General features: G+C 40.2%; 1 protein-coding gene across 1 annotated transcript in view; it reads left to right on the plus strand.

The window, feature by feature from the left end:
• The first annotated feature begins 2,702 nt into the window (after positions 1 to 2,702).
• Positions 2,703 to 27,510, plus strand: part of ARID2 (AT-rich interaction domain 2) — a 158,164-nt gene continuing 133,356 nt past the window's right edge. Inside the window, exons 1-3 of the mRNA XM_065417423.1 lie at positions 2,703 to 2,831; positions 2,992 to 3,085; positions 4,229 to 4,326. Of these exons, the coding sequence (XP_065273495.1) occupies positions 2,740 to 2,831; positions 2,992 to 3,085; positions 4,229 to 4,326 (284 nt within the window). The 5' untranslated portion in view covers positions 2,703 to 2,739. The remainder of the gene's footprint in view (positions 2,832 to 2,991; positions 3,086 to 4,228; positions 4,327 to 27,510) is intronic.

Below are 27,510 nucleotides of genomic sequence, written 5' to 3' on the forward strand. Positions count from 1 at the left end.
ACAAAATGGGGCTGCTGCCGCGTCCATGGGCGCCGCCATTTTGTGAGGAGCCGCCGTTGTAGCTGCAGCCGCAGCCTCAGTAGCGGCGGCAACGGCAGCCCAGGCGTGTTAGAACGGCGGCAGGGGTCTGTGTAATGGTTGAATACAGTGACCCCCTCTAGGGAATCCCCAGCTGACAGTTACGTAAGGGACCGTGCGCAATTGCTGTACTTAGCACGGAAACCCACCTAACCCTGCTACGCAATATGACTATCCTTCTCTCTGCCCCCCCCCCCCCCGACTGCATACAGGCTAAAAAAATGATTCACCTCTGCCAAGTCTCACTCACTTAGGGAGACCCACCCACCCCTGAGTTCAGAAGCATTTTAAGACATGTTTAAAACTGTCTCCGGCTCGTGAGAAAGGCTTATGCTGTGTATGTTTCAATTAGATATTTAGACCCCAATTCCTTATTTTGTTTTAAATCTCTCATTCGTATTGTCTCAGTTTTAGCAGCCTTGCATACACTACTGTTGAAATACCCAAACCCCTCAAAATATCATAGGGGTGCTGATCTGAATGTTGTTCGGGGTTAAACTGAATGAGGGACACTTTAAAAACAAGGCTGAGTGATTCTTTATACACTTTTCACACAGAATACACAACAAAATCCTCCATCCAGAGAGGGAGAGGCTTGAAATACTGCCTGAGAGTTAATTCCAAACGGAGGGATTTCTGCCTCCCTCTCTCCACAATGAGTGTGACCTAGAGGGCAGCTCCTTTCGAACATCTTACTATATCTCTGTCTCTGTGGGTATATTCAAGCTGAAAGAGCAGTCAAGTTAAAAGAAAAAAAATCTTACATGAAAAAAATGGTTTATTCCCTTAAGTAAGTTAGTACAGGGAGTATAAGGGCATTATCGTTTTCCTTGAAGTGCTCACTTGAGGCCATAATGTGCCATCGGTTTTAAAACAGAACTTCTTACTGACTTTAATGAGGAATTCTGTTTAAAAACTGCTGAATATGGCCTTGGATTTCAGTTTATTGTCTGTGAGAGAGAAATGCTCCTCCAGAGTCTTATAAAGTGGAACAAGTGCTCACCTCAAGTTCTATTTACTCTATGAGAAGGACAAGTGCCCACCTGGATTATCACTTACTGGTCTGTAAATGAGGGATGAGTTTTAGGGAGGACTCACCTGGGATCCCATTTACTGTATGATCCCATTCCCCCTCTCCCCCACCCCCACTTACTTTAATGGGAGCAGGATGGTGGCCTGGCTGAAAAACTATAAAAGCATTCACTTGGGTTCCTACATACTGTATGAGGGACAAGAGCTTACCTGGAGTCTCATTTATTGTATGTCAGGGGACACATGGTGGCCTAGATGCTGGGCCTCATTATAAGAGAGGTCCTGTTCAATGTATATGAGGGACAAGTTTCCCTCCTTATGAATTGTATGAGGACCAATATTAGAGAGAAGCATACAGTTGGAAATCCCATTAACTGCTCACAGGCATATATGTGACTTTGTCTGGGGTGTAGTATTAATAAAATTATTTAATTACAAAGAATATCACTTCTTAACCAGAAAGAAAATATTTACCTAGCAAGACAATTCACTCCCCTAGTGACTAAGGTATCACTCATTTAAGGGATCAGACTTCCTCATTGGGAAGATTTTACAATATTTAACCTCTTAAAGGAGTTTGGGGGCCTTTGAATGAAGTATGTAAAATCCCCCTTATCATTCAAAATGCCTTAGAGTGAGACACCCAAAAGTTTGTTTTTAAGGCAAAATCCTCCCGTGCCCCCTTCATTTTGTTAACTCAGTACATTTGATTTAGGCCAATTTAATACAGAGATTTCAAATCAAACTTTCCTGTTTCCTTGTTTCTCCCTCGAATAAGTCACTGGAATGATTCGTCCCTTTAAAGCCTGGGAAGAAGGGCACATTTCCCCTACCCCTAACCCTGGAACAACCGGTAGTAGCCGTTTTTTCCCTTCCCTCTTCTTCTCCCTTTTCTCTTTCCGCCTGGCTTTGTGTGAAGTTTGCGGCACATTGCAGACGAGCCCTTAGTGGCGAGAGGAGCCTATTGTTCCCCGCCAGGAACTGCTTGCTGGGGCTGTGCTGGCTTTTGCCTTTCGAGCTGCCTTTTGCAGTACCTGGGCCGGCCTCTGGGGTTCGCTGTGTTGCGCTCTCGCCCAGGCAGCCGCACGGCGGCCTCAGATCTTTTTGTCTGAGAGAGAAGAGAAGTGAATCCCGCTGCCGCCGCCGCCGCCGCTGCTGCTGTAGCTGTACAGTGTGTGTGTGAGAGAGAGAGGGAGAGGGAGATTGTATGGAGCCGCGTCTGTAACACACACACACTGTCAATACCTCACTCCAGCTCCCCCCGCCCCACCACAACACTAACCCAATTCATTGTGTGATCCAGCAGCACCATGTTGAGTCTCATGTGCAGGCTGGATCGGTTGGGTTTGTGGTGCTGAGACAGGCAGCGGCAGGAATTACTGAGAGGTGCCCCTCTCCCTCCCTGTGTGTCTCTGCCTGTGTGTTGTGTGAAGACGGGACTCGCAATTACCACGCTCTCGGGGGCTCCCTTATTCCTTTTAAACTTTTTTTTTTAAACAAGCCCCTCTCCATGGCTGATCCCCGGCCGAGCACGGGCACCTGGGTCTCGTAAAGACAAGGAGGAGCCGGGGATTGTTGTTGTTTTTTTTAATTGGATTTTTTTTAAGAAAACCTTTTTTAATACAAAAAATGGCAAATTCGACGGGTAAAACCCAACCAGACCAGCGGAGAAAGGGACTCGCTTTCCTGGACGAGCTGCGGCAGTTTCACCACAGCAGAGGGTGAGGAAAATGGGGAGCTGGAAGGGGAGGGGGGGAGGCTTTTAAACCGGCCAGATCCAACTTCCAGCCCCTTCCCTGAAGGACACGGCAGCCCCTATGAGGGGAGAAAAGGGGGCAGAGTTGACAAGTTGTGTTGTTTTGTGTGTATCGCCTTTGGCAGGTCTCCTTTTAAGAAGATCCCTGTGGTGGGTGGGAAGGAGCTGGATCTTCACGCTCTCTACACCAGAGTCACCACTTTAGGCGGATTTGGGAAGGTGAGTGGAAGTTTTAATTTGGGTTTCCCTCCCAGTAACCTCTTCCCAAAAGTCTCCTCTGACCCTCGGGGGCAGAGAGGGGAGGTGGGGTGGCCGGGAAGCGTCCCATTGAAAGCCGGTAAGGGAAGGTGGGGGGTGGAAGAAGGAAGGAAGCAGGCAGGCAGGTTGGTGGCTTGGCCTTGTTGGTAGAGAGATGAAGGGGGATCGTTGGGGGTGCAGCGTACACACTGCTTGTGCCTCCCTTTCCTCCTCCACAGCCCCCTTTTTCCTTCCCCTCGTTCCTGGGAGAAGGAGAGAGAGCAGAGTGTGTAGGTGTGCGTGTGAGTTTGTTTCTCTCGCTTGCGATTGCTGCTTTCTGTGTGTTTCACACAGGCAGAGACGGAGAGGAGCGTCTGAGTGCAGTTTTAGTGCAACTCAAAATTAGCGGGCATGTTTAACATCGATAATCGGCACGGAGCATGGGCTAGGAAATGATCCTCGCAGCCGGGGGGGACCAGGCGCTGCCCTCGGAGCCCTTCCCGGAGAGAAATAACAAAAGGGGCACCCAAGACGGTGTGTAATCAAATAGCCATCTTTAGGCTTCAAGGCTAGGGACAGAAATGTAGGCCTCAAAAGAAAGGCCTCTCTGTGTCTATGGATCTGTCTTGGGGGGACTCACCGGGACGGCTCCCCCGCTCCCCTGAACCCCGGACACCAGTGGGCGCCCCCTCCAAGACTTTCGTGAATCATTTTAAACTTCTTTGGGTTTTTAACGGACCGCGTTAGGATTTAAAAGGGGGCGACAGAGGGACTCCCGATTGGTTATTGTCCAGGCAGTAAAAACAAAACAAACAACCCCAAAACAATATAAACTCTCCGTTTCCCCCAGAATAACCAAATACATTAAATAAAATGTAAAATAGTGGCGAGGAGCTGGATTATACCTGAGGGGAGACCACCAGGGACTGTCAATGAGAAATATAGCCCTATATCCCATATAGATATATATATAGATATATATAGATATATATATATAGATCTTTATCTATATAGTTTTCATATATTTATTTGTTTCATGGCAGCCCGTATTCCTTGTAATGTTCACTATCGACGATATGTATGTGTGTGTGTTGTGTATCTCTGTCTGTATGTTGTTTTTGACAGGTATCTGAGAAGAATCAGTGGGGAGAAATTGTAGAGGAGTTTAACTTTCCCAGAAGTTGTTCTAACGCTGCCTTCGCTTTAAAACAGTATTACTTGCGGTAAGTGCTGATAAGGACTCTTTCAATAGTATTATTGAGCATGGGATAGCATTTTATTTTCAATGTGTGTAAATTTAAAAGCAACCCCACCCACCAAAAATACTCTAAAATAAAGCACTTCCTAATCGATTATTGAACTGGTTCACTGGTCAGTTGAAAGTAACTCTATGTTGTGATTGTTTATATTTGTAATCTGTTTTGTTATTGTTTATATTTGTATTTTACATCTGCCAGCCTTAAACCTATCAGGTAAACTTAAGTACGTAAACAATAGTCAGAGGCATTTTTATTGATTATTTTAAATTGACAGTACAGTAAAACTGATACCAGCAACCAAATTAGTATATTAGTTATTGAAACTTTGTTTCATTTCAGCGCAATAAAATGTCTTTATTGGTAGACTTGGTTACCTGTTTATGAAGTTAGACTCAGGTTTAAAAATACATCTTTTGTGGAAAGATGGTTTGCTTCTCAACAATATATAAATACACAATTATCAGCTGTTTGTAGTATACAATATTTTCAGTTGATTTTTATAATCTAGAGTTGTCAAATAGAATATTTTAATTTTTTTCAGTTACTTAAAAATATCCTGCAATTTTTTTCAGTGATCTTATTAAATTCCTTAAAGTAATGCTAAGGGTTATTTTTCTGACCTTTATGAACCTTATAGTGCATCTTCTAGTTTGGTGCATGTGCTACTGTTCAGTTACTAAATGGTCTTTTATTAATGTTAATTATAACTTTTATCCACTGTAATCTGCATGAAAATATTCTTCTATATATTCTAAAAGTGTTTGCCATATGTTTAAGGAGCCAACATTTATGCTTTTAAATTATATACACTATATTTTATAGTAATTTTCCATTTTTTTTAATGACAAAATAGATACAGGCTGTGCTTTTTGTATGTGATATATCCTTTGTGTGTTGTTTTAATTGTTGATTTTTGTTTTCTCACAATGCACACAAGTTATATCTGTCTCAGGTTTAGCATTCTGAATTAGAAAATGCAGTAATTGCACAGGTGCACTTTCTATTGGCTGTCCTAGATTGACTTCCAGCTTGAAGCTGTAGAGTTCACAGCACTGTGTAGAGCAGCTATTGAGTTACAATGAAGTCTGGAAAACCTTAGTCAGATATCTGTAGCTACTGGATTTGTTTTGTGATGGCATGTTATTTCTTTAAAATCCCCACCAATTGAAGAAATAAACTTTTCTAACACTATGTACTATATTAATGGCTACTAGTTGGCCTAGGAACAAGTTGGGAATCTCATTTTTGGGTGTCTTCCATCTATTTTTGTTTGTTTATTTTATTAATATGCAGCATTGGGAGAATATTGCTAAAGATGTGCTGAATGACAGGAATTGGTTTTTGCTTTTTTGAGTTTTCTTAATGGACTATGAGATCTCAAACTCCTGAAAAATGTACTAAAGTTGTAATATGATTGTTGTCTGACCCTTCCCTTCTTTCATGTCCATATTTTCAAATCAATAAATGTCAGAATACTCAAGCTTGTTGCGGTAATAGGTTGTATACTCTTTGGGACAGTTACTGTGCCGCCGTCTGTGTTTTGAAAGTGTCATGCGCCCTGTGGTCATTAGCACAATCCAAATAATAAGTAATTTAAAATATATAATGTGCCATTTTTTATTTAAAAATACATTGGATTCTTAGTAGACCAAATCACTAAAAGTTTGTATGTTGTTACTGTAGTAGTATTGACAGGGTATTAAAAATACCCATTTTTTCTAAAAGATTTACATAAGCAGTAATAACAGCTTTAAAAGAACTGTAATTGATTTTATTTTAGTGAAAAGAATTTTAAAAAAAAAATTGTTAAAATGAAAAATCTTTAAAAACAGTTTACGTTTTTCATGGATTTCCATCTTTTAGATAGTATATTTCAAGAACAGTATATCAAAATTTTTTTCATTATTTTTGCTATTCTTGTTTTGCTCATTGTTGGTAATTCCATTGGAAGATTAAGTGTTTTCTTAAATAACTTATTTTCCCTCCACTCTGTGCTCATTGGTTTGTTATTGCAAGGTTGTAGCTGGGGTACTGACTTTTTTTTCTTTGTTCAGGCTTTTTTTTGTGTGGGGGGGGGGAAGGTGAGGAGAAGGAAGAAAGACACCAACACAAATATTAATATGACTTAATATTCCTTAAAGGGGCCTTATTTTCATGAATTGCTGGACATCTACCTTCTGAATATCAGACCCTTGTGAGGGGGTTCAGTTTAGGTACACAAAATCATTAGTTACTTTTCAAAATCTTGGCCCACAAATTTTAAGGACTTTTGCAAACTCAACTGGTCAAAATTTGGGCCTACCAACCTTAGAAGTTTTTCCCAGTATGTAACATTGGGCCCGGATCCTGTAAAGAGACCTGCACAGGCAGCTGTTTATAGGAGCCCTGTTGAACTCTATGGCACTCATTGATGTTCACTATTTGTGCCACCTGAGACACATTGCGCATACACCAAGAAGAAGAATCACGTGGATACCTTAGCAGATTTGGAGCCTTGGTAGTTTGTGATGGTAGGAAATTATATCTTTCTGTGAAGCATCTGGCATTGCACATTGTTTGAGATAAGATCTCAAACTAGGTGGACCATTAGCCTGTTTTGCTATATCATCTCTTAGGATTGTGTCATTTTGATTTAAAATTAATGCTTAAATGCTAGTTAACTATTTGTATGACACACTGGTGATCCATTTGTCTTCATCAAATTGAATGCCTTGTCAAAGATATACCACACCCTTTTTCAGGTAGTGAGGGTTGTTGTTGTTTTTAAACTGTAACTATTTTTTCATGTTGACTGTTGTGGAATTTTGCCAGATGAGTGTAAGAGTGTGTTTTAGCCTTCATTAAAAACATAAATTTAAAACTGGATACGCTCCTGATCCCATGATGAACAATTCAAATAAGCTACAATTTTTTTTTCTCCAAAAATTATGTGTGAGAGACTGCCTTAATCACACTAACTGTTTGACTACATTTGCTTTGAGCTGTCTGACAGGTACAGCAATTCATGCGCTATGATTCTGTAGTGAGCAGTCAAAAGCCACAGTGCCAATAACCACTGATGGACTTTATTTGTTAATATAGTAGTGTAAGTCTCTACAATAGCAGTTAGTGTAATTCCCTTGGATCTTAGTGCAAATTAGATGTTTCATGTCAACTGAGATGAATTAGTAAAGCATTTTCCAAATACTTCTGTGTGGGTACTTTACAATGTTAATGGAAACATTTTAATATGGGGCAGTACATGTAAATGGTGGTCAAAAGCATGTTTTTACATTTCTTGTCAGCTATGCCTTGGTAAACATGTTGGCAAAAGAGAAGTTTAACAAAAAAACAGAAGTTTATTTCATGTAATGGTTGGCTAGGCCACCAGTCATACAAACAGTTGCCCTGATGTGGCCCTTCCATCCATGTGGAGTCCTGTTAGTGGAACTTCATGTGGGCATAAACCTACAGGGATGTATCTATTTGTAGGTTCTGTGCCTGTAGTTGTATATGGGGAGCAGGTGGTAGGAGGGAAGAGAATTTAAAACCAAAGATGCAACTGGAATATGGGTGGCTGAATTAAAAATAACTGTTACAGAGACATGAATTCTTTCTTTTAATATATTTGTGGTGGTTAGAGAAGTTAGGCTAAAGATTGTTGTTTCCTTTAGATATCAGGTAGAATAGTTTAAATTTCAGTCATGTAAGTAATTTTTTAAAAATTGTGAAGCTGGTTTGTAAGTGAACTCATGCTAAAGATAAGGGCAGCAAAAAGCAGAATGAGTTAATGTTAGGGGCATAGGAGAATAAGAAGGGTTTTAATAAATATCGGGGGGGGGGGAAGTAGTAGCAAAGGGAAAGTAGGTCAGTTAATACATGAGGAAAGGGATCAAATTAATTATTAAAAAAGACCATCATAGTGAACCACTTAAACAAATTTGATCTTTAATGAGAAAAATAAACAAGTTTGGACAATTAAGAACTGAGGAAAACCTTTTATAAATATAGCTATTGATGAAGAGTAGGTAGAATACTTGAAGAAAAATCTGAACAGTTTTATAAATCCGCTGAATTTTGAGGTAATACAAGATTGGAGAAAAGCAAATATAGTTCTGATTTTCAAAAAAGGAGAATCATCCTAGCAATTAGACCCTCAGAAAAAAATCTAACCTCTATCCCTCATAAAAGAATGGAACAAATATTGAGAAATTTCCCCTCTTAATATAATGGAACCATGCACAATAAGTAGCCTGGATTTATAAAAAACAGATTTTTGCCAAACTATGTTGATTTTCCTTCTTTTTTTAAAAAATGTTCAAAATTAGGGGTTAATCCTGCAACTGGACCTGTACAGGCATCAATGGTTTCTGCATGGATGCAAAGATTCATCTGCCTACTGGATCTGGTTGTAGGGTCAGGGGCCGGGGCCATAGTGGACGATGAAAAAGTTTTATAGCTGAATTTATTTAAGTTTGAGTAAAACATCTGAAATATTGTCTCTCAAAATCTCACTCTCAAATTATTTAAAAATATAGCCAATCTTGTGGATTAAAAACTGATTGAAGAACCATAAACAAAAAACGATAAATAGCAAAGAATGGGGGACATGCGTAGTGAGGAACTGCCGAGATCTTTTGGGTCCAGTTTAAGGCCTCAATCCTGTAAAGAGATCCACTGGTGCAAATACATAGTCACATAGACTCAGTTCCATTACAGCTTCAAGACCATAATTATTGTCTTCATTAATGATCTTTAAGAGAAAGTGAACAGCATACTAATGAAATTAGCAGATGATGCTAAACTGGAGAAAGTTGCAAATACCAGTGAGGACAGAGAAATAAAAGAAATAGACCTAGAGAGATTAGAGACATTGGCAGCAAATAACAAAATGAGATTTAGTTTTGAAAATTCAAGCTAAACATCTGGGGGGCAATAATCCAAAAATAGGTATTCGGTGTGAGGGAATAACCTGGAAAGCAGTAATGCTGAAAAAGAGATGGGAGTGATAGTGAACAGCAAATGAGATATCAGGGGCCCGATCATCCTGTCAGTTGCTTGTGCATACAGCTCCCATTGATGTTAATGGGAGTTCTACATGCTACTGACAGAATGATCAGGCCCCAGTTTGCAATGTGCTATGGCAGCAGAAAAGGCCAACATAATTTTAGGCTGCATACACAGAGGCATCATGTCACAAAACAGTGAGGTAATGGTCTCTCTTCTATGACACTAGTATGACTACATCAGCAATATTGTTTTTACTTTCAGCACCTCATTACCAGGTGGGACAAATAGGAGTTAAGCACTGGAATAAATTGCCTAGGGAGGTTGTGGAATCTCCATCATGAGGGATTTTTAAGAGGGGGTTGGACAAACACCTGTAAGGGGTGGTCTAGATAATACTTAGTTCTGCCTTGAGTGCAGGGGACTGGACTAGATGACCTCTCGAGGTCCCTTTCAGATCTATGATTCTATGTTTAGAAGACTTTCGGGATTGATTTAAAAGGAAAGCCTGAGATAAATATGTATTGCTTGACTAAGCAAGGACTATAGTGGCCATGATGATATCCATCCTACAGACATTTAACAGGTTTTAATACTTAGAAAGGGGCGGAATTATTTAGAGTAGTGTAAGGGGCTGTAATAAGAAGTAATGGGATTAAATTAAGAAATGATACATTTAAGCTAAATAGCAGGCCAAACTTTTAAAGTAAGATCTACTATATTGTGGAATAGTCTGCCAAGGAAAATGGTGGAAACCCTATTGCATGGGTCATTTAAAAATAAACTGTTTGGAACAAGGAAGAAAAATAGCATGGATGTGGAGATGGAGTAGATGATGTTATAGGTGTTGTCCATCCTTGAATAATACTGTAAGGGAGACTGTCATTTACTACAGGTTTTACTAGAACACTCTGTGCTTCACCTTAAAAAACTGTATCACTAAAATTTTATCACAGACCCTGAAATGATTGCAAGAGTAGAAATCACATATGGCTGTTAATTGTTAGTGTTTTTTTTTTAAATTCTTTCTTAAGGGAAAATAATTTATAGTTTGTGTTTTCATCAAGCAGTTGAGGCCTTGGTTTGAAGGCTTAGGGAAATATTTTAAATACTTGATGGAGAATTTTGTTTTAGTTATAGTAGTACTGTTGGTGCCTTTACAGTCAAGGCTAAACTTGATTTTTTGAGATTAAATATCTTGGTCATTTCAAATCTCAGGGTGTCTCTTGGTAAGAGTTATTTATTTAGATGGATTCTGTTTCCTCACCAACTGTACTGGCAATCTGCTCAAAAGTTAATATAGCCTCAAAGTTGTAAAACTTGCACTTGGGGTTTTTTTGGGAGGCAGCAGCAAATGAGGGAGTTAGTGGCAGCATGGCTATGTTAAAGTTGTTCTGACTGAAAACTCAACAAAAAGTCCCTGAAGCAAGTGTGAAGAAACAGGGCCTCTATGCAGATGGTCCTGGCCTCCATCGGATCCCTGAGATCTTCAGTGAAGGGGCAAACTCCTCTCTGCTGCTGAACAAGCTGGTGAAAACTCTGTGAAGTGAACTTTGTGGTAATTTTTTTTTTTGCCTGGTTCCTTCCTGTGGGCTTTTCTGTTGGAGGTCATGATCTGGATTCTCTGCTGCTAAACTTACAAATATTCATTTATTTATATATTTATGTTTGGCAAGGCACTATACTTCAGTGTTAACACATAGTTCTGAATTTCTTTGTGAGTACTTTAAATATATATTTAAACTGACAGTTACGTGCAGTGACTAGTAATTTACAAAAATATAACCTTTTGGTAACAGCTTTACTTATTGTGATTACACTAAGACCTGTTCAGTCTTCTGCTAACTGGTGAAAGGTTATGGGGGCCGTTTTATGATGTTAAATTGAGTTTATATTTTCAGACATAAAAATAGCTATGGTAACCATTTAAGTTTCAAATATAGGATAAACAGAATGCTTGGTAGTGCAAGACTCCTGGCTTGTCCCCTAGTGAAGTGGAATAAGGCGGTGGGCGGGGAGACAAGAGGTTCAGAGTTCTTTTCCCTTCATCACCTGGTAGGTTTAAATTCTTTGCAATTAACACACTTTAATGAGTAATATCGTTTGCCCTCCTTTGCCAGTGAGATGCCTGAGGGCACGTCTACACTGCAAAATTAAGTCGACCTAAGTTACATCGACATGCAGCCACCACAGTAATTAAATCGCTTTTGCATGTCCACACTAGGCTCTTTGTGTCGGCAGTGTGCATCCTCAGCAGGAGCGTTTGCACCAGTTTAACTGTCAGTGTGGGGCATTGTGGGACGGCTTCTGAAAGGCAGCAACAGTCGATGTAAGCAATGCAGTGTGTACACTGACACAATGTCGACTTAACTACGTTGACCTAAGCACTAGGCCTCTCGCGGAAGTAGAGTTATTAAGTGGGTGTAGTGAGTGGGCTACATTGGTGGGAGGTACATTTAAGTGTAGACGCTTACAGAGTTAGGTCAACGTAAGCTGCCTTACGTCAACCTAACTCTATAGTGTAGACCACGCCTAAGACACACAGAAGTTAAGCCAGTTACATTGAAAGCATATATCAGAGCTGAGAATGGAACCCAGGTATCTTATGTGTAAGACCCTTATCTTATCCGATAAACTTCTTCCAGTCTCTGAGCCTTAGTTAAGCTATCTATAAAATGGGCTATTAATGCTTACCACCTTTGAAATCAATAGCTGAAAAGGCACCATATTAGTGCAAAGTAGTAGTATTTGCCACGTTTTGCAGATGGGAAAATTGAGACACCGAAAAGCTAAATCAGTAACTTAGATTGTAAGCTCTTTGGGGCAGGGATTGTCTTTTTACTATGTGTCTGTACAGTGGAGCTCTGGTCTTCGATTGTTCCTTGGAGTTACTTCAGTACAAATAATAATTTTGGAGGGCACACCTGGAGTACAGTGAATTGGGCGTGGGCCAGGAAGCCAACCTAAAGACCTGGCTTCTAGTCCTGAGTGTGACATTTATTTGGTATGCAACCTTAAGCAAGTCCCTTGACATCAATGTTTACCCATCTGTAAAATGGGATTGTGAACTCTTTGGGGCAGAGACGGTTTGTCTTCTTATTTCTGTCATGTGCCTAGCATGCTTTTGGGTATTTGAAAATAAATACTAAGAAATTAGAACTATTAGAAAAGATAAATCTATTTCCAAACTGTTTATATGTGCCCTGCCATGTGGAGAAGCAAAGAGCATGGCATAGATGAGAGGGAGTACATATTCCCTTCTTAGGGAATATGTAAATTGGAATACACTCAGAGAGAAGGAATAGAAGGGATTGGATATTTGGTACAAATATTTCTGAAAGAGAGAAGTTGACTTTTAGAAAGAAAAGAAAATAGCGAGAAGCTACTTAGAATAGTGGTGGATCTTTGGACTCTGGCTGAGGGTTTAGTGGGCTAAACATCCAGTTTCAAATATAGTTTCCCGGGAGCAAAAGGTTGAAGTCTAAACTGAGTTGGATTAGATTTTCAACCTCAAGATAGTTAAATCGTGGTTGCTACAATTCCATAATGCTGTCTGTATATAGTCCCCAATTCTGCAATGTATTGATGCCGATGCCTAACTTTAAAAATGTGAGTAGTGGAATTGAAGTTAATGTGTAAAGTGTTTTGGTGTATATAGAAGTTGCAGTATATATTGAGCTTTATAAGGACATGGTGTATTGGGGTGTCTGTTCTGTTGGGTCATTTCCCAAGAAACTGAGTTAGCTGAATGATGATTACCTTAATTCCGGTATAAATTTAGTAAATGCCAACTAGTTTAATGGTGATTAAGATGTTAAGAAGGTGTAAAATTGTAAGCTCTGATATATATATATATATATATATATTCATATCATGTAGCCAAATAAAAATTAAGAGTTATACTTTTGTCAGTACACAGTTGACTTTGGTCAACTGGTGGTTTTGATCAAGTATTGCAGAGGTTAGGTAGTGTCCGCAAACAGTTCCACTTTATGAAATTCACATGTGCAGTTTGTAATTTTTGGCAAGATAGCAGGACTTTGAAGCTCTGGAGTTTGAAGTGCTTTCTCCTGAGGATTTTTCTTTTCCCTACCCCATTTTTTTACTTCTTGAAGACCTAAGAAATTTAAATTTAAAATAACCTATATTCATATAATGCTACGTTTGCACAGTAAAGACATGAAAAGTCAGGATTGACCTAATTTAAGGCTGAATGTGCAACCTTATCTCTGCCCCTAGAGCATGTGTTTTATGATCATGGCCTTGTATACTCTGTGGCACAATGGGACTAAATTCCACAGCAACATTAATCTCTTGTATCTCCCACCCTTATATAAACATGCAATTATGGCTCATAGTTAAAAATACTAATTGACATGAGATTCATTTACTGTTTTCAACGGTGATTATTTTTGAGTATGGATTTTTCTTCTTTATGCTCTCTACGTATCCTAGCTCCACTTCTCAGGCTTCCATCATGTTGCCCATTTGGTCAGACTCAGAAACTTTTTTCCTCTGCATTTGTGCCAGGAAATGGGGGAGCTCATAACCAGCTTCAGCAGCTCCTCAAACTGGCTCCCTAGGTCTTTACTGCTGTACTATTTTCCAAGTTGACTAGCTCAGCTCACCAGTCAGTGCTTCTGATTTTCCCCTCATCCTCTTCTGGCTTCCTGGGTGAAAGTTGGATTCCAGCTTTAGTTCAATGACACTGTCCCCCCCCCACCCCCACCCCGGGGCTGTCTGTCTCCATGGAACAATTCAAGGAGCATTAATTCCCACTTGTGGGAAAGACTGGAGGTAAAGGAAGCTGCAGGCAGGTCCTGGCAGGGCAGGGAGACAGAGAACCAAATGTGAGGTGCCTGGCTGCAACAAAATAGAAAATCCATTATACAAGGCACTGGTGAGACCTCATCTGGAATACTGTGTGCAGTTCTGGTCTCCCATGTTAAGAAGGATGAATTCAAACTGGAACAGGTTCAGAGAAGGGCTACTAGGATGATCCGAGGAATGGAAAACCTGTCTTATGAAAGGAGATTCAAAGAGTTTGGCTTGTTTAGCCTAACCAAAAGAAGGCTGAGAGGAGATATGATTGCTCTCTATAAATATATCGGAGGAATAAGTACCAGGGAGGGAGAGGAATTATTTAAGCTCAGTACCAATGTGGACACAAGAACAAATGGATATAAACTGGCTATCAGGAAGTTTAGACTTGAAATTAGACGAAGGTTTCTAACCATCAGAGGAGTGATGTTCTGGAACAGTCTTCCAAGGGGAGTAGTGGGGGCAAAAGACATATCTGGCTTCAAGACTAAGCTTGATAAGTTTATGGAGGGGATGGTATAATGGGATAGCCTAATTTTAGCAATTAATTCGTCTTTGACTACTAGCGGTAAATATGCCCAATGGCTTGTGATGGGATGTTAGATGGGGTGGGATCTGAGTTACTACAGAGAATTCTTTCCTGGGTGTCTGGCTGGTGAGTCTTGCCCACATGCTCAGGGTTTAGCTGATCACCATATTTGGGGTCGGGAAGAAATTTTCCTCCAGGGCAGATTGGCAGAAGCCCTGGGTTTTTTTTGCCTTCCTCTGCAGCGTGGGTCACGGGTCACTTGCTGGAAGATTCTCTGCACCTTGAAGTCTTTAAACCATGATTTGAGGACTTCAATGGCTCAGACACAGGTTTGTTACAGGAGTGGGTGGGTGAGATTCTGTGGCCTGCATTGTGCAGGCGGTCAGACTAGACGATCATAATGGTCCCTTCTGACCTTAAAGTCTATGATTCTATGATTAACAAAAATGTTGAATTCCATAGTGTCTGGGAAAAATTCCACAGCTGTGGAATTGCAGAATCCATAGGACCAAACTGAGATGAATGGGGCAGTTCATGTGTCTTAGAGCTGTTATTTCAGGGTCTTTGCAGACCTAGGCAGGCATTGCAGCATTGGTTTACACTTGATTCATGTTTCCAAGGTTATTTCTGCAGCCACAAGGGCTAGAAATATAATATTTTAAAATTGAAAACGGTGCTTCTGGAGCAGAATTGTGTATAAAAGATGAATTCCACAGCAAATTCTGATGGCGGATTTGTGGAATAAACGGCACTGATTACGATACAATTTTGAAGACAGTTTTTTGAATAATACAGTGTAAAATCATACAATTTTCTTCAATCTTAGGCAAACTAGTTCCATATTTTGTACTATGTGCTACTCTGTGTGTGCCATGAAAGTCACTTAGTTGAATAGTATGCAGTAAATTGTAGTTAAACACACTGTTGATAAATACAGTGCCATAGAGTAGTAGTAAAAATGTGCTGAACTCCAAAATTAAATTACAACACTAACTGTATCAATGACTGCATCACTATCGGTAGTGCTTCATTATTACGCCTCATGGTCAATACACTGTTATTGCTTAATACAGTTAAACGCTTAGAAACTTGAATACATTTTTATGTGATCTTATAAAAAACTCATTTTCAGTTTACTTGTATTCAGCTAGTTGGAAATATATTGAGAATTTTCTGATCAAGAATGTACAGATGTACATTTGTGTGCAACTCACACAAAAATACACTACTACAATTCTATTTGTCTGAGATACCTCTAGTGAGATAAATGATTGTTCAGAAATATATTGGTCTCCAATGGGAAGCAAAAATATCCTGTTGGTAGTATAGTACATTGATGCTTTTATAGGTGTTGATTTGCAGTAGGATATGTATGGTATATGTGGAAGTGTGTTTGTATCTGCATAGGCAGCCTGCTGTACCTACTTGGAATTCCATTGAAATCAATGGGACTCCTCCACATAGGGAAAGTGGTCTCTTTGTACTGAACAGATTGCAGGATCTGGGCCATAATTATTAAAATACAGCTTTAGAGAAAAGATGGTCTAAAAAGTGGAAATCAGGAAAGATCTACTGAACACATATGACAATTAAAATTAGTGTAAACTGAACACCCACAACTTCCATTGCCTCCAGTGGGACTTTGTAGATAAGTAAGGGCTGCAGGCTCAAAGCACATTAGAAGTAATTTTCTCAAGGATAGGACTTGTATTTGGCACAATGACATCAATTTAAGACAGTTTAGTGTCTGATCTAGCTAGAGTTGGGGAGGAGGGGTGGAAGGAATCTACTGAAAACTGTGAAAGACAAGGCGATGGGGGGGAAAAGTATATAAAATATAGTTTGGCTTTCAAAATCAACTTGAACTTCATGTTGTTCAGTATGGAAAAGATTTTTACACTGACTGACCCACACAGCTTGACAGTTCAAAATTTAAAATAAAAAACCCCTAGTAAAAATAGAATTCACTTAATAATTGGTACAAAGTAGCTGCTTGGTTTAGTTCTTACAGTTAAGTTTTCAAGATTCTATCAACAGGACTTTTTGTTTTACCTTTACTGTCATCCTTAATTTCATCAGTATATTATAATGCTCAATATTGCTGATTTTCAGTGGCCACAATAAATACAGACATTTAAAACCTTTTTTTAATGTTGATGAGGGGAGTAGTCATGGACATAATTTGAGAAAAGTAGGGAGAATGTGAATATGAATGTATATTATACAAAATATAGAAAGCATCTTGATTGCTTAAGGTATTTGAAATAGTATGTGAAACTTTTCAGCTCTAGGTCACAGAACTGAATTCTGGTCAGGATGCTGGGTCACTAGCAAATTAACATTGCCATTATCTTATAAATGTTGGGTGGCCTGTGGACTTGATTGAGTTCCACCTTCTTATCCCTACAGGACCATTCTTCCAGGACAAAATTCAGACATGCTTGTGCAAGACTTCCCAGAGTTCTCTTGCATCTCTGCGTGTGTTATGAATGTTCTGTGAATAGAGGAATTCATTTCCAGTTTCGTCAATTGCACTTCTGTGAATGTTTTTCATGACCATTAAATTTGCCATTTTCATTCACCTATTTTTTTTAAAGTGGAGATGTCATCTGTATAATTACTGTTATTTTATCACTATTTCTACAGTATTGTAATTGTATACCATGATTTACAGGCAAATAAATAATGTCCCTGCCCTGAAGAATTTACAATCCAAGTGTCTGATCGTCCAAAACCTTTTTCATGGGAGTCATTGTCCCAGTGAGGAAGTCAACGGGACTACTCACCTAAGTAAGGGTGTGCTGGACTGGACTCTAAATTAGGACATAACATGATGACGATGAAAACAAATATTGGAAAGTATAAGGCTAAGGAAGGACACAGTATTGCAATAAGATTTTACATTTGCTTTGGTCAGTAATGTCATCTTGAGGGGTTTTTTTGTTTCGTTTTCTAATGATACTGTTACTGTGAGAAAAATTAGTAAATTTATTTCATGCACATCTAGCTGTCATAAAATTTGCATACATATTTTGTATGTAAATTATATATGTATAGAGTACATGATGGGATGATATGGCATGAAAGTTTTGTCACTATTTCGTGTATCTCTCCTACATCTGAAGCCAGATTTCATTGTTATCATGAGTCCAACTGTACAGAGCGCAATGAGAGACAAAATAAAACACCTGTAAAAACGATCTGCTAGCTTTCTATACATAAAAATGTGAAGACTTAAAAGTACGTTATCTTGGGACCTTATACCATTGGAACAAAGTGCTGTGTTACAGTACTTCTGTTTCCAGCTCTGATGGTTCATGAGATATCTGATGATAATCCTGTTGTAGTGTGGGACTGTTTATTGCTTGTTCTTGTCCTCAGACCAGTGTAATTTTTGGGCTGGAACTTTCACATATTGGAGAGAGTAGGAAATCTTCCTGTAACAAATTGATTTGAAAAGGTGGCTGCTGTTTGAAGCTGCTTAGAGGTTTGGAATGTAAGTAGTCCTGACAAAGATGGATAGTGAGCAGGGGGCAGGTGAGGCAGTCAAAGTTGTATGAAAAATGCAATTTACCACATGACTCTGCAGTTTCTACTGTATCATATAGATATAATATCATTAGAAGAACATTGTTTTTGTTTCTGCAATAATTTGAATTATTGTTTGCAGTGAAGATTTAATGGCTTCCAGGTGTTGTGGGCAAAATCTCATGTAATATTATGCTAACTGGGGCTATTATGCTTATCACCACTCTGTTTTCTCTTCTGTCAGAACAACATTGATAGCTCCAGAGAGTAAAAGTAATAAATGTTATTTGAAAGGGGTATTTCCCTCCTTTCGCGTGCCCAATATACATCAACCCCTGGGTGTAGAGGATGTCAGAGAAAAGACATAAGTTGTGCTCTTTCACCCCATATGTATAAAAATGGTTGCTATTATCTGACAAAGCAGCTTGCTGTGTCCTTTTCATGTAGCCATGCTGTCCTTCCTTGAGGGGCTGCTGTGCTGCTGGCTTTTCCCCCTGATAATAACAGATTCTGATTTTGCATTGCACCAGGATAGGCTAACATGGAATCCTGTACTTGTGCAGAGTTTCATTGATTTCACTGGGTGCATGGTATTGAGTTAGCAGATACCAGTGCAGAATTGGAACTATTAGTAGCAGAGATGGGGCTTCCAGAGCAGGGGAAAAAGGGAATCTGAGCCTTGGAATCTCAAAATCTCTCTCAATCCTAAAAATGATTAATAATTTTTTTTCTTAAAGCGAAAGATTGGTAATTTATTCATGCATTTTGACACTCAATTTTCTAAAAAGTAAGATTTTTTGTTCCAATTTCCCTTTTGAGTCTATGGAGGGCATTATGGACATCTGGGGGAATCTCATTATAGATAAACAAGAAGAGGAGTGCAGTTAGGGACATGCCCCACCTGTATTTAGGCAGGTATATATTCTTCATTTTGCTTTTAGGATAGTGACCAAAGACTTGTCCCTCAGGTAGCTTTCATGGCTGAAAGTGTGAAAAGCAAAATTAAAAGGCATATTCAGAAAGGAAGAACACTTTTTTCAGCTGAGATTTGAAATGATTTGGACAATTGGTGAGGAAGAAGTGTAATAGGATTATTATTCAGATGACTGAGACTCACACAGTGAGCTTCTGGTAGGGGGCTGAAGTGTGCAAGTACTAAAGGAATGGAGGGAGTGAGAAGGCTATGGAGAGTTTTAAAGTGGATCCTGAAATGAATGAATGTCAGTGAAGGTATGAGAGTGCTGTGTGTGTGTGTACACAAGAAAGCAGGCCAGAGGCGTTCTGCCTTGAATTTGAAAGGCCGTAGGAAAAGGAGCTGCACTAGTAAAAGCAAAACCAGATAATGTACATGTGCATGTGTGTATAATTTAAAAAGTGCAATTAAGAGGGTAGTGTACACAGGCAATATATGGGAGGCAATGATAGGCAGATAAACTCACATAGGTGTTATAGGAGGCAAAGGGAGAGTTCAGAATCAAATCAAATCATTAAAGTTAAATGTAGAGAAAATATTAGAGAGGAAGAAAATAGTTATAAAAGGGAAGAGAATTGAGAATTGGATTTTATGGGACTTCATAGAGAGGGAGGAGAAAGATTCTTTAGTATAGATGTGGGGCTGTTGCCAGAGAGCACAGTTTGATAGGTATTTAAAAATAAACACGCTATTAAACGCTAAGTGTTGAGTTCATGATATTTTTGCATCTCCTGCAGTGGGTGCTGAAACACCTAAAATAGATTGGGGTAATTTTCAAGTCCCCCGGTGGTCTTGTGGGCTGTAGGAGGCAGTACTTCATTTTTTAATATTTGATGTATTGTTACCTTATGAATACAATTATGTTTATATTAATTTGAATGCATTTTTAAATCTATGAAAAGAATGCAAGACTTAAAAAAACTAATGGAAGCTTTAGGAACCTTAGTTAAATTTTTGTTGGTGCTAATCAGTTCAGAGATCACAACTGTGGTGTCTGGCAATAATTCAGGTCCTGATACAGAAGGCAAGGAACATTTGCCCTCAGAGAAAGGAAATCCCATGGAAGTATGTCTTAGCAAGATCATGTCAATGAGCAACAACGCTTAGTTGCTGAATGGTGGTTGACGTTGCTTTTGTTTTTATTCTTTACATCAGATCCTCCATTTCATCTTGCTCTTCACTGTTACTATCCAGAACATCTTTTCTGTTGCCAGCGGTGTGTGTTGTTGTGGACAGTAATTGTGAAGAACAAGATAAGATGTAGACTCTGGTATAAAGAAAGATGATGGAGGGGGGGGGAGAGAAGAGGAATACATTTAATCAGGTATGCACAAGGAGATCGTCTGAAGGACTCATTATCCCTCTGAACTCTGTACCCCAAAAAAGTGGTTTAGAAGAGTTGAAGAATGAACAGAATACTAAGACAGAGGGCTCCTTTGGAACAGGTTGTTAATTCTCAACCTCTAGTACATGTACCAGTACTGGTGCTTCAGAATTTTTAAACTGGTTCTTAGATATCCAACCTCATTTTATTTTATTTTCCTTTTTCTGGAACCTCTGCAAATCTCTTCTTGTCTTAATAGATATGAGAATCCAGCCTCTGTACTGAGTCCCAATGTGTTGCCACTGCTACGCCTATTCAACTGTTAGTTCTTGTAACTCATAGTGGAGTTTGGCCATAAGGAAGAGAAAGGAGGGAGGAAGTTGTTGATTGGTGGAAGAAGTCTGTCTGGTGAACTGGTATAGTTCAGAAAAGGTTGGGAACTGCTACTTGAGAACTGTTTTCCATTTTTATGATAAAATATGAGTTTATTAACTTATAGAAAATGTACCAGTATTCACATACAGGAATACTTTATAGTAAGTACAGGTTAATCCCCACCATCTCTATTTTTTTAGTAAGAATACCTGATTGTTAGAATAGGGAACAACTATTACAGTTTGATAGAGGTGGTGGTTGTTTTTGTATGTTATACTTTTTCCTCTGAACCTGTAAGTTAACAAATTAGCTATGTTCTACTAATCTTTAAAGTTATAAAGGACGAAGGTGGATTGTTAGTGTGGACATTTAGTTTGCAGTAGTCCAGCAAGTACCGTATATACTCGTTCATAAGCTGAATTTTTTTAGTAAAAAAGAGAAGCACCAGAGAAGGGGGTCGGCTTATGAACGGGTATAGACAGGGAGAGGTGTGACACAGCCCCTCCCCCCAACAGAGGGAGCAAGGCGAGGCAGCACAGCCAGCAGAGCCAGAAGGGAAGAGGCGGGGCCAGAGTCTTTCCGCTTCTGGCCACGCTGCTCTCCCCCCAGCCTCCGAAGCAGCTGCAGTTCTGGGGCTGGCAGGCTGCAGCCGTGCCGGTCAGCTCTGCCCCCCAGAGCAGGCTGTGGCTGCGCCACCCGGCCCACCGGAGCACGCTGTGGCCGTGCCAACCGGCCCAGCCGCCTGGCCCAGCCCGCTGGAACATGCTGCGGCTGCGCCGCCCGGCCTGCCGAAGCAGCTCCAGCCAGGCCAGAGACATCCTCCCCTGGCCCTCCCCAGATAAGGTGGGAAGGGATGGGATGGGGAGAGTGTGGGGGTCCCGGGCTAAGGGTGGGATCATGTGGGGGATGGTCACAGGGGTTACTCCCCTGACCCCCAGCTTCTTCTCCCCCCCCCCCCAAAATTTCCCCACCAGTTGCTGTCCTGGCCCATCAAGGTAAGCAGCTGGCGCACTGGGACACTTTGTTTACTTAGGTTTACCTCCGTGCCTGCAGACACTCGAGGTAAACAAACCATCTCGGCCCACCAGCGGCTTATCCTGATGGCCCGGGAGCCAAAGTTTGCTGACCCCTGAATTATAGGGTCGGCTTATGAACAGGTCATAAAAAAATTCAATTTTTACTTATCCATCTTGGGGGGGGGGGGGTCGGCTTATAAACGAACCAGCTTATGATTGACTAAGAGACCCAAGTATTACTTGATTTAGTTACTGCTTCACCACCAGTGATATTTTAAACTGATATTTATTAGTAATGTAAGAATTTAATTCAGGGATAGTTACTCCAGTGTTCCAAGGTCTTCATTTTTTTTTAAAGATACATTTGCAAACATGCACTTCACTATCTTTTCCCATATGGAAGCAGTTTCTAAAGTAAAGAATGGGAAATAAAATGTTTCATTTATTTTGTTAAAGTATTTTGGATGTTTAGATCATAACTTGCAGGCACTTCCTGTTTACAAGATCATTACTACAGCCAGGGGTAAACAGGCTAATGCTAAAGGTGAAGGTGTTTATTAACCTAAAATACACTACCAAAGAATATATTGCCAAATTTTAACAGGAACTATCCTCAAGTGTTGTTTGTTTTCAAATAGTCTTTCCCTAACATATCCCAAATGGTGTCCCTAGCCTCTGTTTGCCAGAAGCTGGGAATGAGCGACAGGGGATGGATCACTTGATGGTTACCTGTTCTGTTCATTCCCTCTGGGGTACCGGCCACTGTCGGAAGACAGGATACTGGGCTAGATGGACCTTTGGTCTGACCCAGTAGGGCCGTTCTTATGTTCTTAAACCTGTTCCACTGATCCCCTTGCTTGTACTTGCTATTTAGGTATATTTAGTGTACCTCCAGAACACGTAATTTATATTTGTTTTTCAGTTTTCCCCAGTGGTACCAGTCTTGGTGAACTGAGTCTTTGCTGCTAGTACAAAAGTAGGCAAGAACTCCCATAAGTTCAGAGTTTTGAGTACTGAAGCACACAAACTGGAGGAGCATGCTGACTTTATGGTTTTTGAGAATTATAAAAGAAACAGACTGTTGAAAAGCAATTGGTCCATTTTAGACTTTATCTTGCAGACAATAATCTGAAATATAAGCAGAAAGCCATTTCACCTACAGTTAGAAGAGTGGATCAGCAGCAGCCTCCTGTGGGTCATTGGTGAGCAGATGGAATTTGTGTCCTTCCACAGAGACAAATGTATGGGCCACCTTCCGTAGTCCCAGCAGTTTTACTGCTCCCTGTGGCTCCATGAAAAAGAAGGCAGAAATACTCAACAAGCAGTCATTGCAATGTTAATGACTGTGATGTCTGGTGCATGTTGTGTTCTAAAATAGAAAAGCAGGGGAGAGGTTCAATTTTTTATGCTAATTTTTGAATATCAATAAGGCCCTCAATAGTTCATCCCTTATTGGTCCATTTAAAGACTGGTGGCAAATTACCTTTTCTCGCAAGCACTTGAATATCCCTGTTTCACATAGTTTTTTGAATCTCATGTATTCTCTGTGAATGATCCTGCAAGGTACTGAGTTTCCATTGTCTATAGAAGAATCAGTTTGTGGTAAGCTAAAGCTACATGCTACATATATGATTTGATCAAAATGTCCTTGTGTCAATTCATGTTTAAATAGAAAACATATGTTCTCTGAAATGGAATTGATTCTGCTAAAGCAACACTGAACATATAATAGTTATTCTGTATCTCATTACAACCTCAGATGTATTGTGCTGAACTCAAGGCTTACTTTTTTATTGTATGGTGGAAAATAGAACTAACCAAAATATGTAAATGCTGTACATTTATGGAAAGTAAGAATTAAAATATTCTTAAGATATACAGTGTGTTTAAATAAGTTTAGCAATTGGTAGAGAACCATCTTTGCTAATGTGAATACTGTAATGAGACATATTGTAGCTTACAGACAATGACCAAATTTAGCCTATTAATAGAATTTTACAATAACATAAGTTTGTCTTTGCTTCTTACTGCGTAGTTGTTTGTAAAATAGCTTGGAGTGAAAGTATTCTGATAGGCTATTAAACTATTTTAAAAGGGTGAATTATTTGCTATGAATTGTTTCAGAGTTGAAAATTCTTTATTTAAATCAAGAATAATTCCTTTATGTGCTCCAAAAATATAGGAGCACTTAATTTATAATTAAAAAGGTAGTTTGTAGAATTAGTAAAAATTAGAAAGTTTTTTAAAAATTGTGTAGGTTTGTGGACAGGAGAGAAGATGTGCCACCTTTAACCTTTATACAAAATTGATATCGTAGGGGGAGACTAGTAGATACTCCTAGATTTAGGTTGATTATCTCTTTCCATTATAAAAGATTATTGCAGCTTTTTTGAGTTCTAACACCTCCATTATTGGCAGCAGGCCTTTGAAATTTGGCAGGGAGAAAGCCCTGTGGCTAGAGAAGTGCCTTTTGTTTGTCCCATGAAATTCCATTCGCGTTTGGCTGAACTATAAATTGTTGAAAACTGCCATTTCCTTCTCTTGCTTGCATTCTTCAGGTAAATTTGGCATACCAAAATAACTGAACACAAACATTTTAATCTAAGGCAGGGCCCACACCCTCATTGAAGTAGCATCATCATCATGGAATGCCTGGGAGCTGTGGAAGCCTCCTTTGGCTCCACCTCCGATAATACCTCTCAGACCATCCCACAGTGTTGTCCCAGGATCCCATCTCCCCTCTGAGGGTAACACACAGGGCTGGGGGGAGAGGATATATCCACTGCATTTGGGAGGTCTGATTGCAGCATGTGTAGACGTAACTGCAGTAGCTTTGATCTAGCTTGTGTTTAAAAAAAAAAAAGTCATGAGGCTGTGGCAACACAGGCAGTGGCTGCTCAAGTATGAACCCAGGGTCCTGGGCGGACAGGGCTAGTCTGTGCACCTGCCTATGCTGCTGTGGCTTCACTTATCTTGTTGTTTGAGATCAAAGCTAACTCAGGGATGTCTACATACTTCCTGATTGCAGTGTATACATACCCAGAGAGCTATTGCAGTGTAGACATACCCATTCCTCTATGACCAGTTTTTTGGACCCAGCATTAGCTGCCCATCCCCCTTCTCTGGCTTAATAGCCTTTTCTAGCTGCCAGCTAGTCCTATAGCTCAAGTGGTAGAAGTCTGTGCTGCAATGAGGAATTTGTTTTTCAGTTTTTCCTCTTAAAACCAAACTAACAAGGAAATATACCAAAAAAAAAAAAAAGTAGGTTGCAAAGTCAAGCACTCAGAAGTTAGGAAATGCGAGATTTATGGTTGCTCATCCGATCTTAATTCAAACTCCTTGTGCTTGTGCATGATAGACCCCCCCCCCCCCAATACTCCCAGACTTTTTCAGTGGCCAGGATGGACATATCCGAGATCAAAAATTCAAGTTGCATAGGCAACTGTAAATACAGTAACTCCTCACTTTAAGTCATCCCGGTTAACGTTGTTTCGTTATTACGTTGCTGATCAATTATGGAACATGCTCATTTAAAGTTGTGCAATGCTCCACTCTTAGATTGTTTGGCTGCCTGCTTTCTCTACAGCTGGCAGCCTCCCTATGCCCCCTCCCTCCCCACAGCACCTCCTGCCCGCAGGCAGACTCTGCGGATCAGTGCCTTCCCCCTCTTCCCCCCGCCCTGCCCGCGGCAATCAGCTGGCTTGCGGCGTTTCGGGGGCAGGAGGAGAGAGGACTCTGCGCGCAGGCTCCCCCTCCCTCCCCTGGCTCCCCAACGCCGCAAGCCAGCTGATTGCCCTGTGCAGGAGGCGGGGGGGAGGTAGGGGGAGCCTGCGTGCCGAATCCTCGCTCCTCCCCCCCTCCCTCCTGCCCCCTAAACACTGCAAGCCAGCTGATTGCCCCAGGCAGGAGGGAGGGGGGAGGAGTGAGGACTCCGCATGTAGACTCCCCCTCCTTCCCCCCCTGCCTCCTGCCCAGGGCAATCAGCTGGCTTGCGGCCTTTAGAAGGGAGGGGAGGGAGGGGGAAGGGCGAGGGCACAGTGTGGGAAGTAAAGGGGGAGGAGGTGGGGGGGGAGAAGAGGCAGGTCAAGGATGGGGGCTTGGGGGAAGGGGGGGAGTGGGCGGGCTGATGGTTGAGCTTACCCTCCCCCCCCCCCCCCGCCCCTGGTGCTTGCAGAGTAGGGGAAGCTGCCGCTACTGCGCACTATGCTTCTCCTAGCTTATAGCACCTTCAGCCTCCTTGCCTGCTTCATCTCCAGTGCCAGTGGGCTGTGCCTGTGTAGGGTAAGTCCGGGGCACCTCCCAACTATAGTACTGTATTGTATGTACAGTATGTTTGTAAACACACAGCACGTGCACACTACTCCCCCCCCAGCGTAGTATTAAATTGCTTGTTTAAAATTGTTTAAAATGTATATAATGCTTTTTGTCTGGCAAAAAAATTTTTACCTGGAACCTAATCCCCCCTATTTACATTAATTCTTATGGGGAAATTGGATTCGCTTCAGGAACATAACTACAACGTTAAGTGAGGAGTTACTGTATAGCATTTCTTTACTTTTGAGTACTTGACTTTTCAACCTATATAACTTTATTTTAAAATAGATTTTTCATGTTTTTATATAATGTGAAACCGTGTTAGAATATACATTTAAGCACAAAGGCAGTATACTTCCATCATTCTATCCATTTTTTTGTACCCCACTCATCGTTGCATTTCCCAGCAGCATATCTATATGCCCAACTTCCTTTTGCATTGATGCACAGATTTTGAAAACTGCATAAAAGATAAGTCTGTCTCACTTTAAAAAACAAAACAAAAATAATATAATAGTGGAGCTTGTATCATTTCCAGATATTTGTGCTTTTCACTGTAACTCCAGCATACAATCCTACTAGCCAAATTTAAGAACAACTGATGCTACAGTGAAAAGTTTGAAAGAAATCATTTTATATACATCTTTTTCCTTCTGCACTAATTATATCTTTGCTAAGACTCATCTATTCCTGTTTTTCTTATCTGAAGTTACAACCCTTCAGTGGTTACATCACACCTGGCTGTTGTGGAAAGTGTTATGATGTGACGATTAGGATTATGAATTAAGATGAGAAATAAACAATAGGAGGAGAAGATGAACTCACAAGAGACAAGGATCATGTTTTATGAAAATGTCCCCTGTAATTAAAAAAACAAACAAACAAAAAACCTGAGATGGGAAACTCTTGTTACTGCTCATATTTCCTATGTTTAAAACATTGGAGCAAATTCATATTTGGCATTCATTGGTACCATTATACTCTTTGGGGCTGGGACTGTCTTTTTGTTCTGTGTTTCTATAGCACTTAGCACAATGGGATCCTAGTCAATGACTGAGGCTCCTAGATGCTGTGATACATTGATTTCCATAGAGTTGTACCCAGGTATGCCAGTGTTGAATTTGGTCCTTTGTTTCAAAGATTTGGATATAGGTATTATGAACATTTCAAATATTTTCTTTCACAAGGATTCTCACAGAATTTTTGTTCATTTAAATATTTCAAAAAATTAAATTTTGAGATGAAGTATAGCAGCATTTCCTTCAGTAGTTTGTCTACCTAG

The sequence above is a fragment of the Emys orbicularis genome, chromosome 1 (genome assembly GCF_028017835.1).
Source record: "Emys orbicularis isolate rEmyOrb1 chromosome 1, rEmyOrb1.hap1, whole genome shotgun sequence".
Lineage (NCBI taxonomy): Eukaryota > Metazoa > Chordata > Testudines > Emydidae > Emys > Emys orbicularis.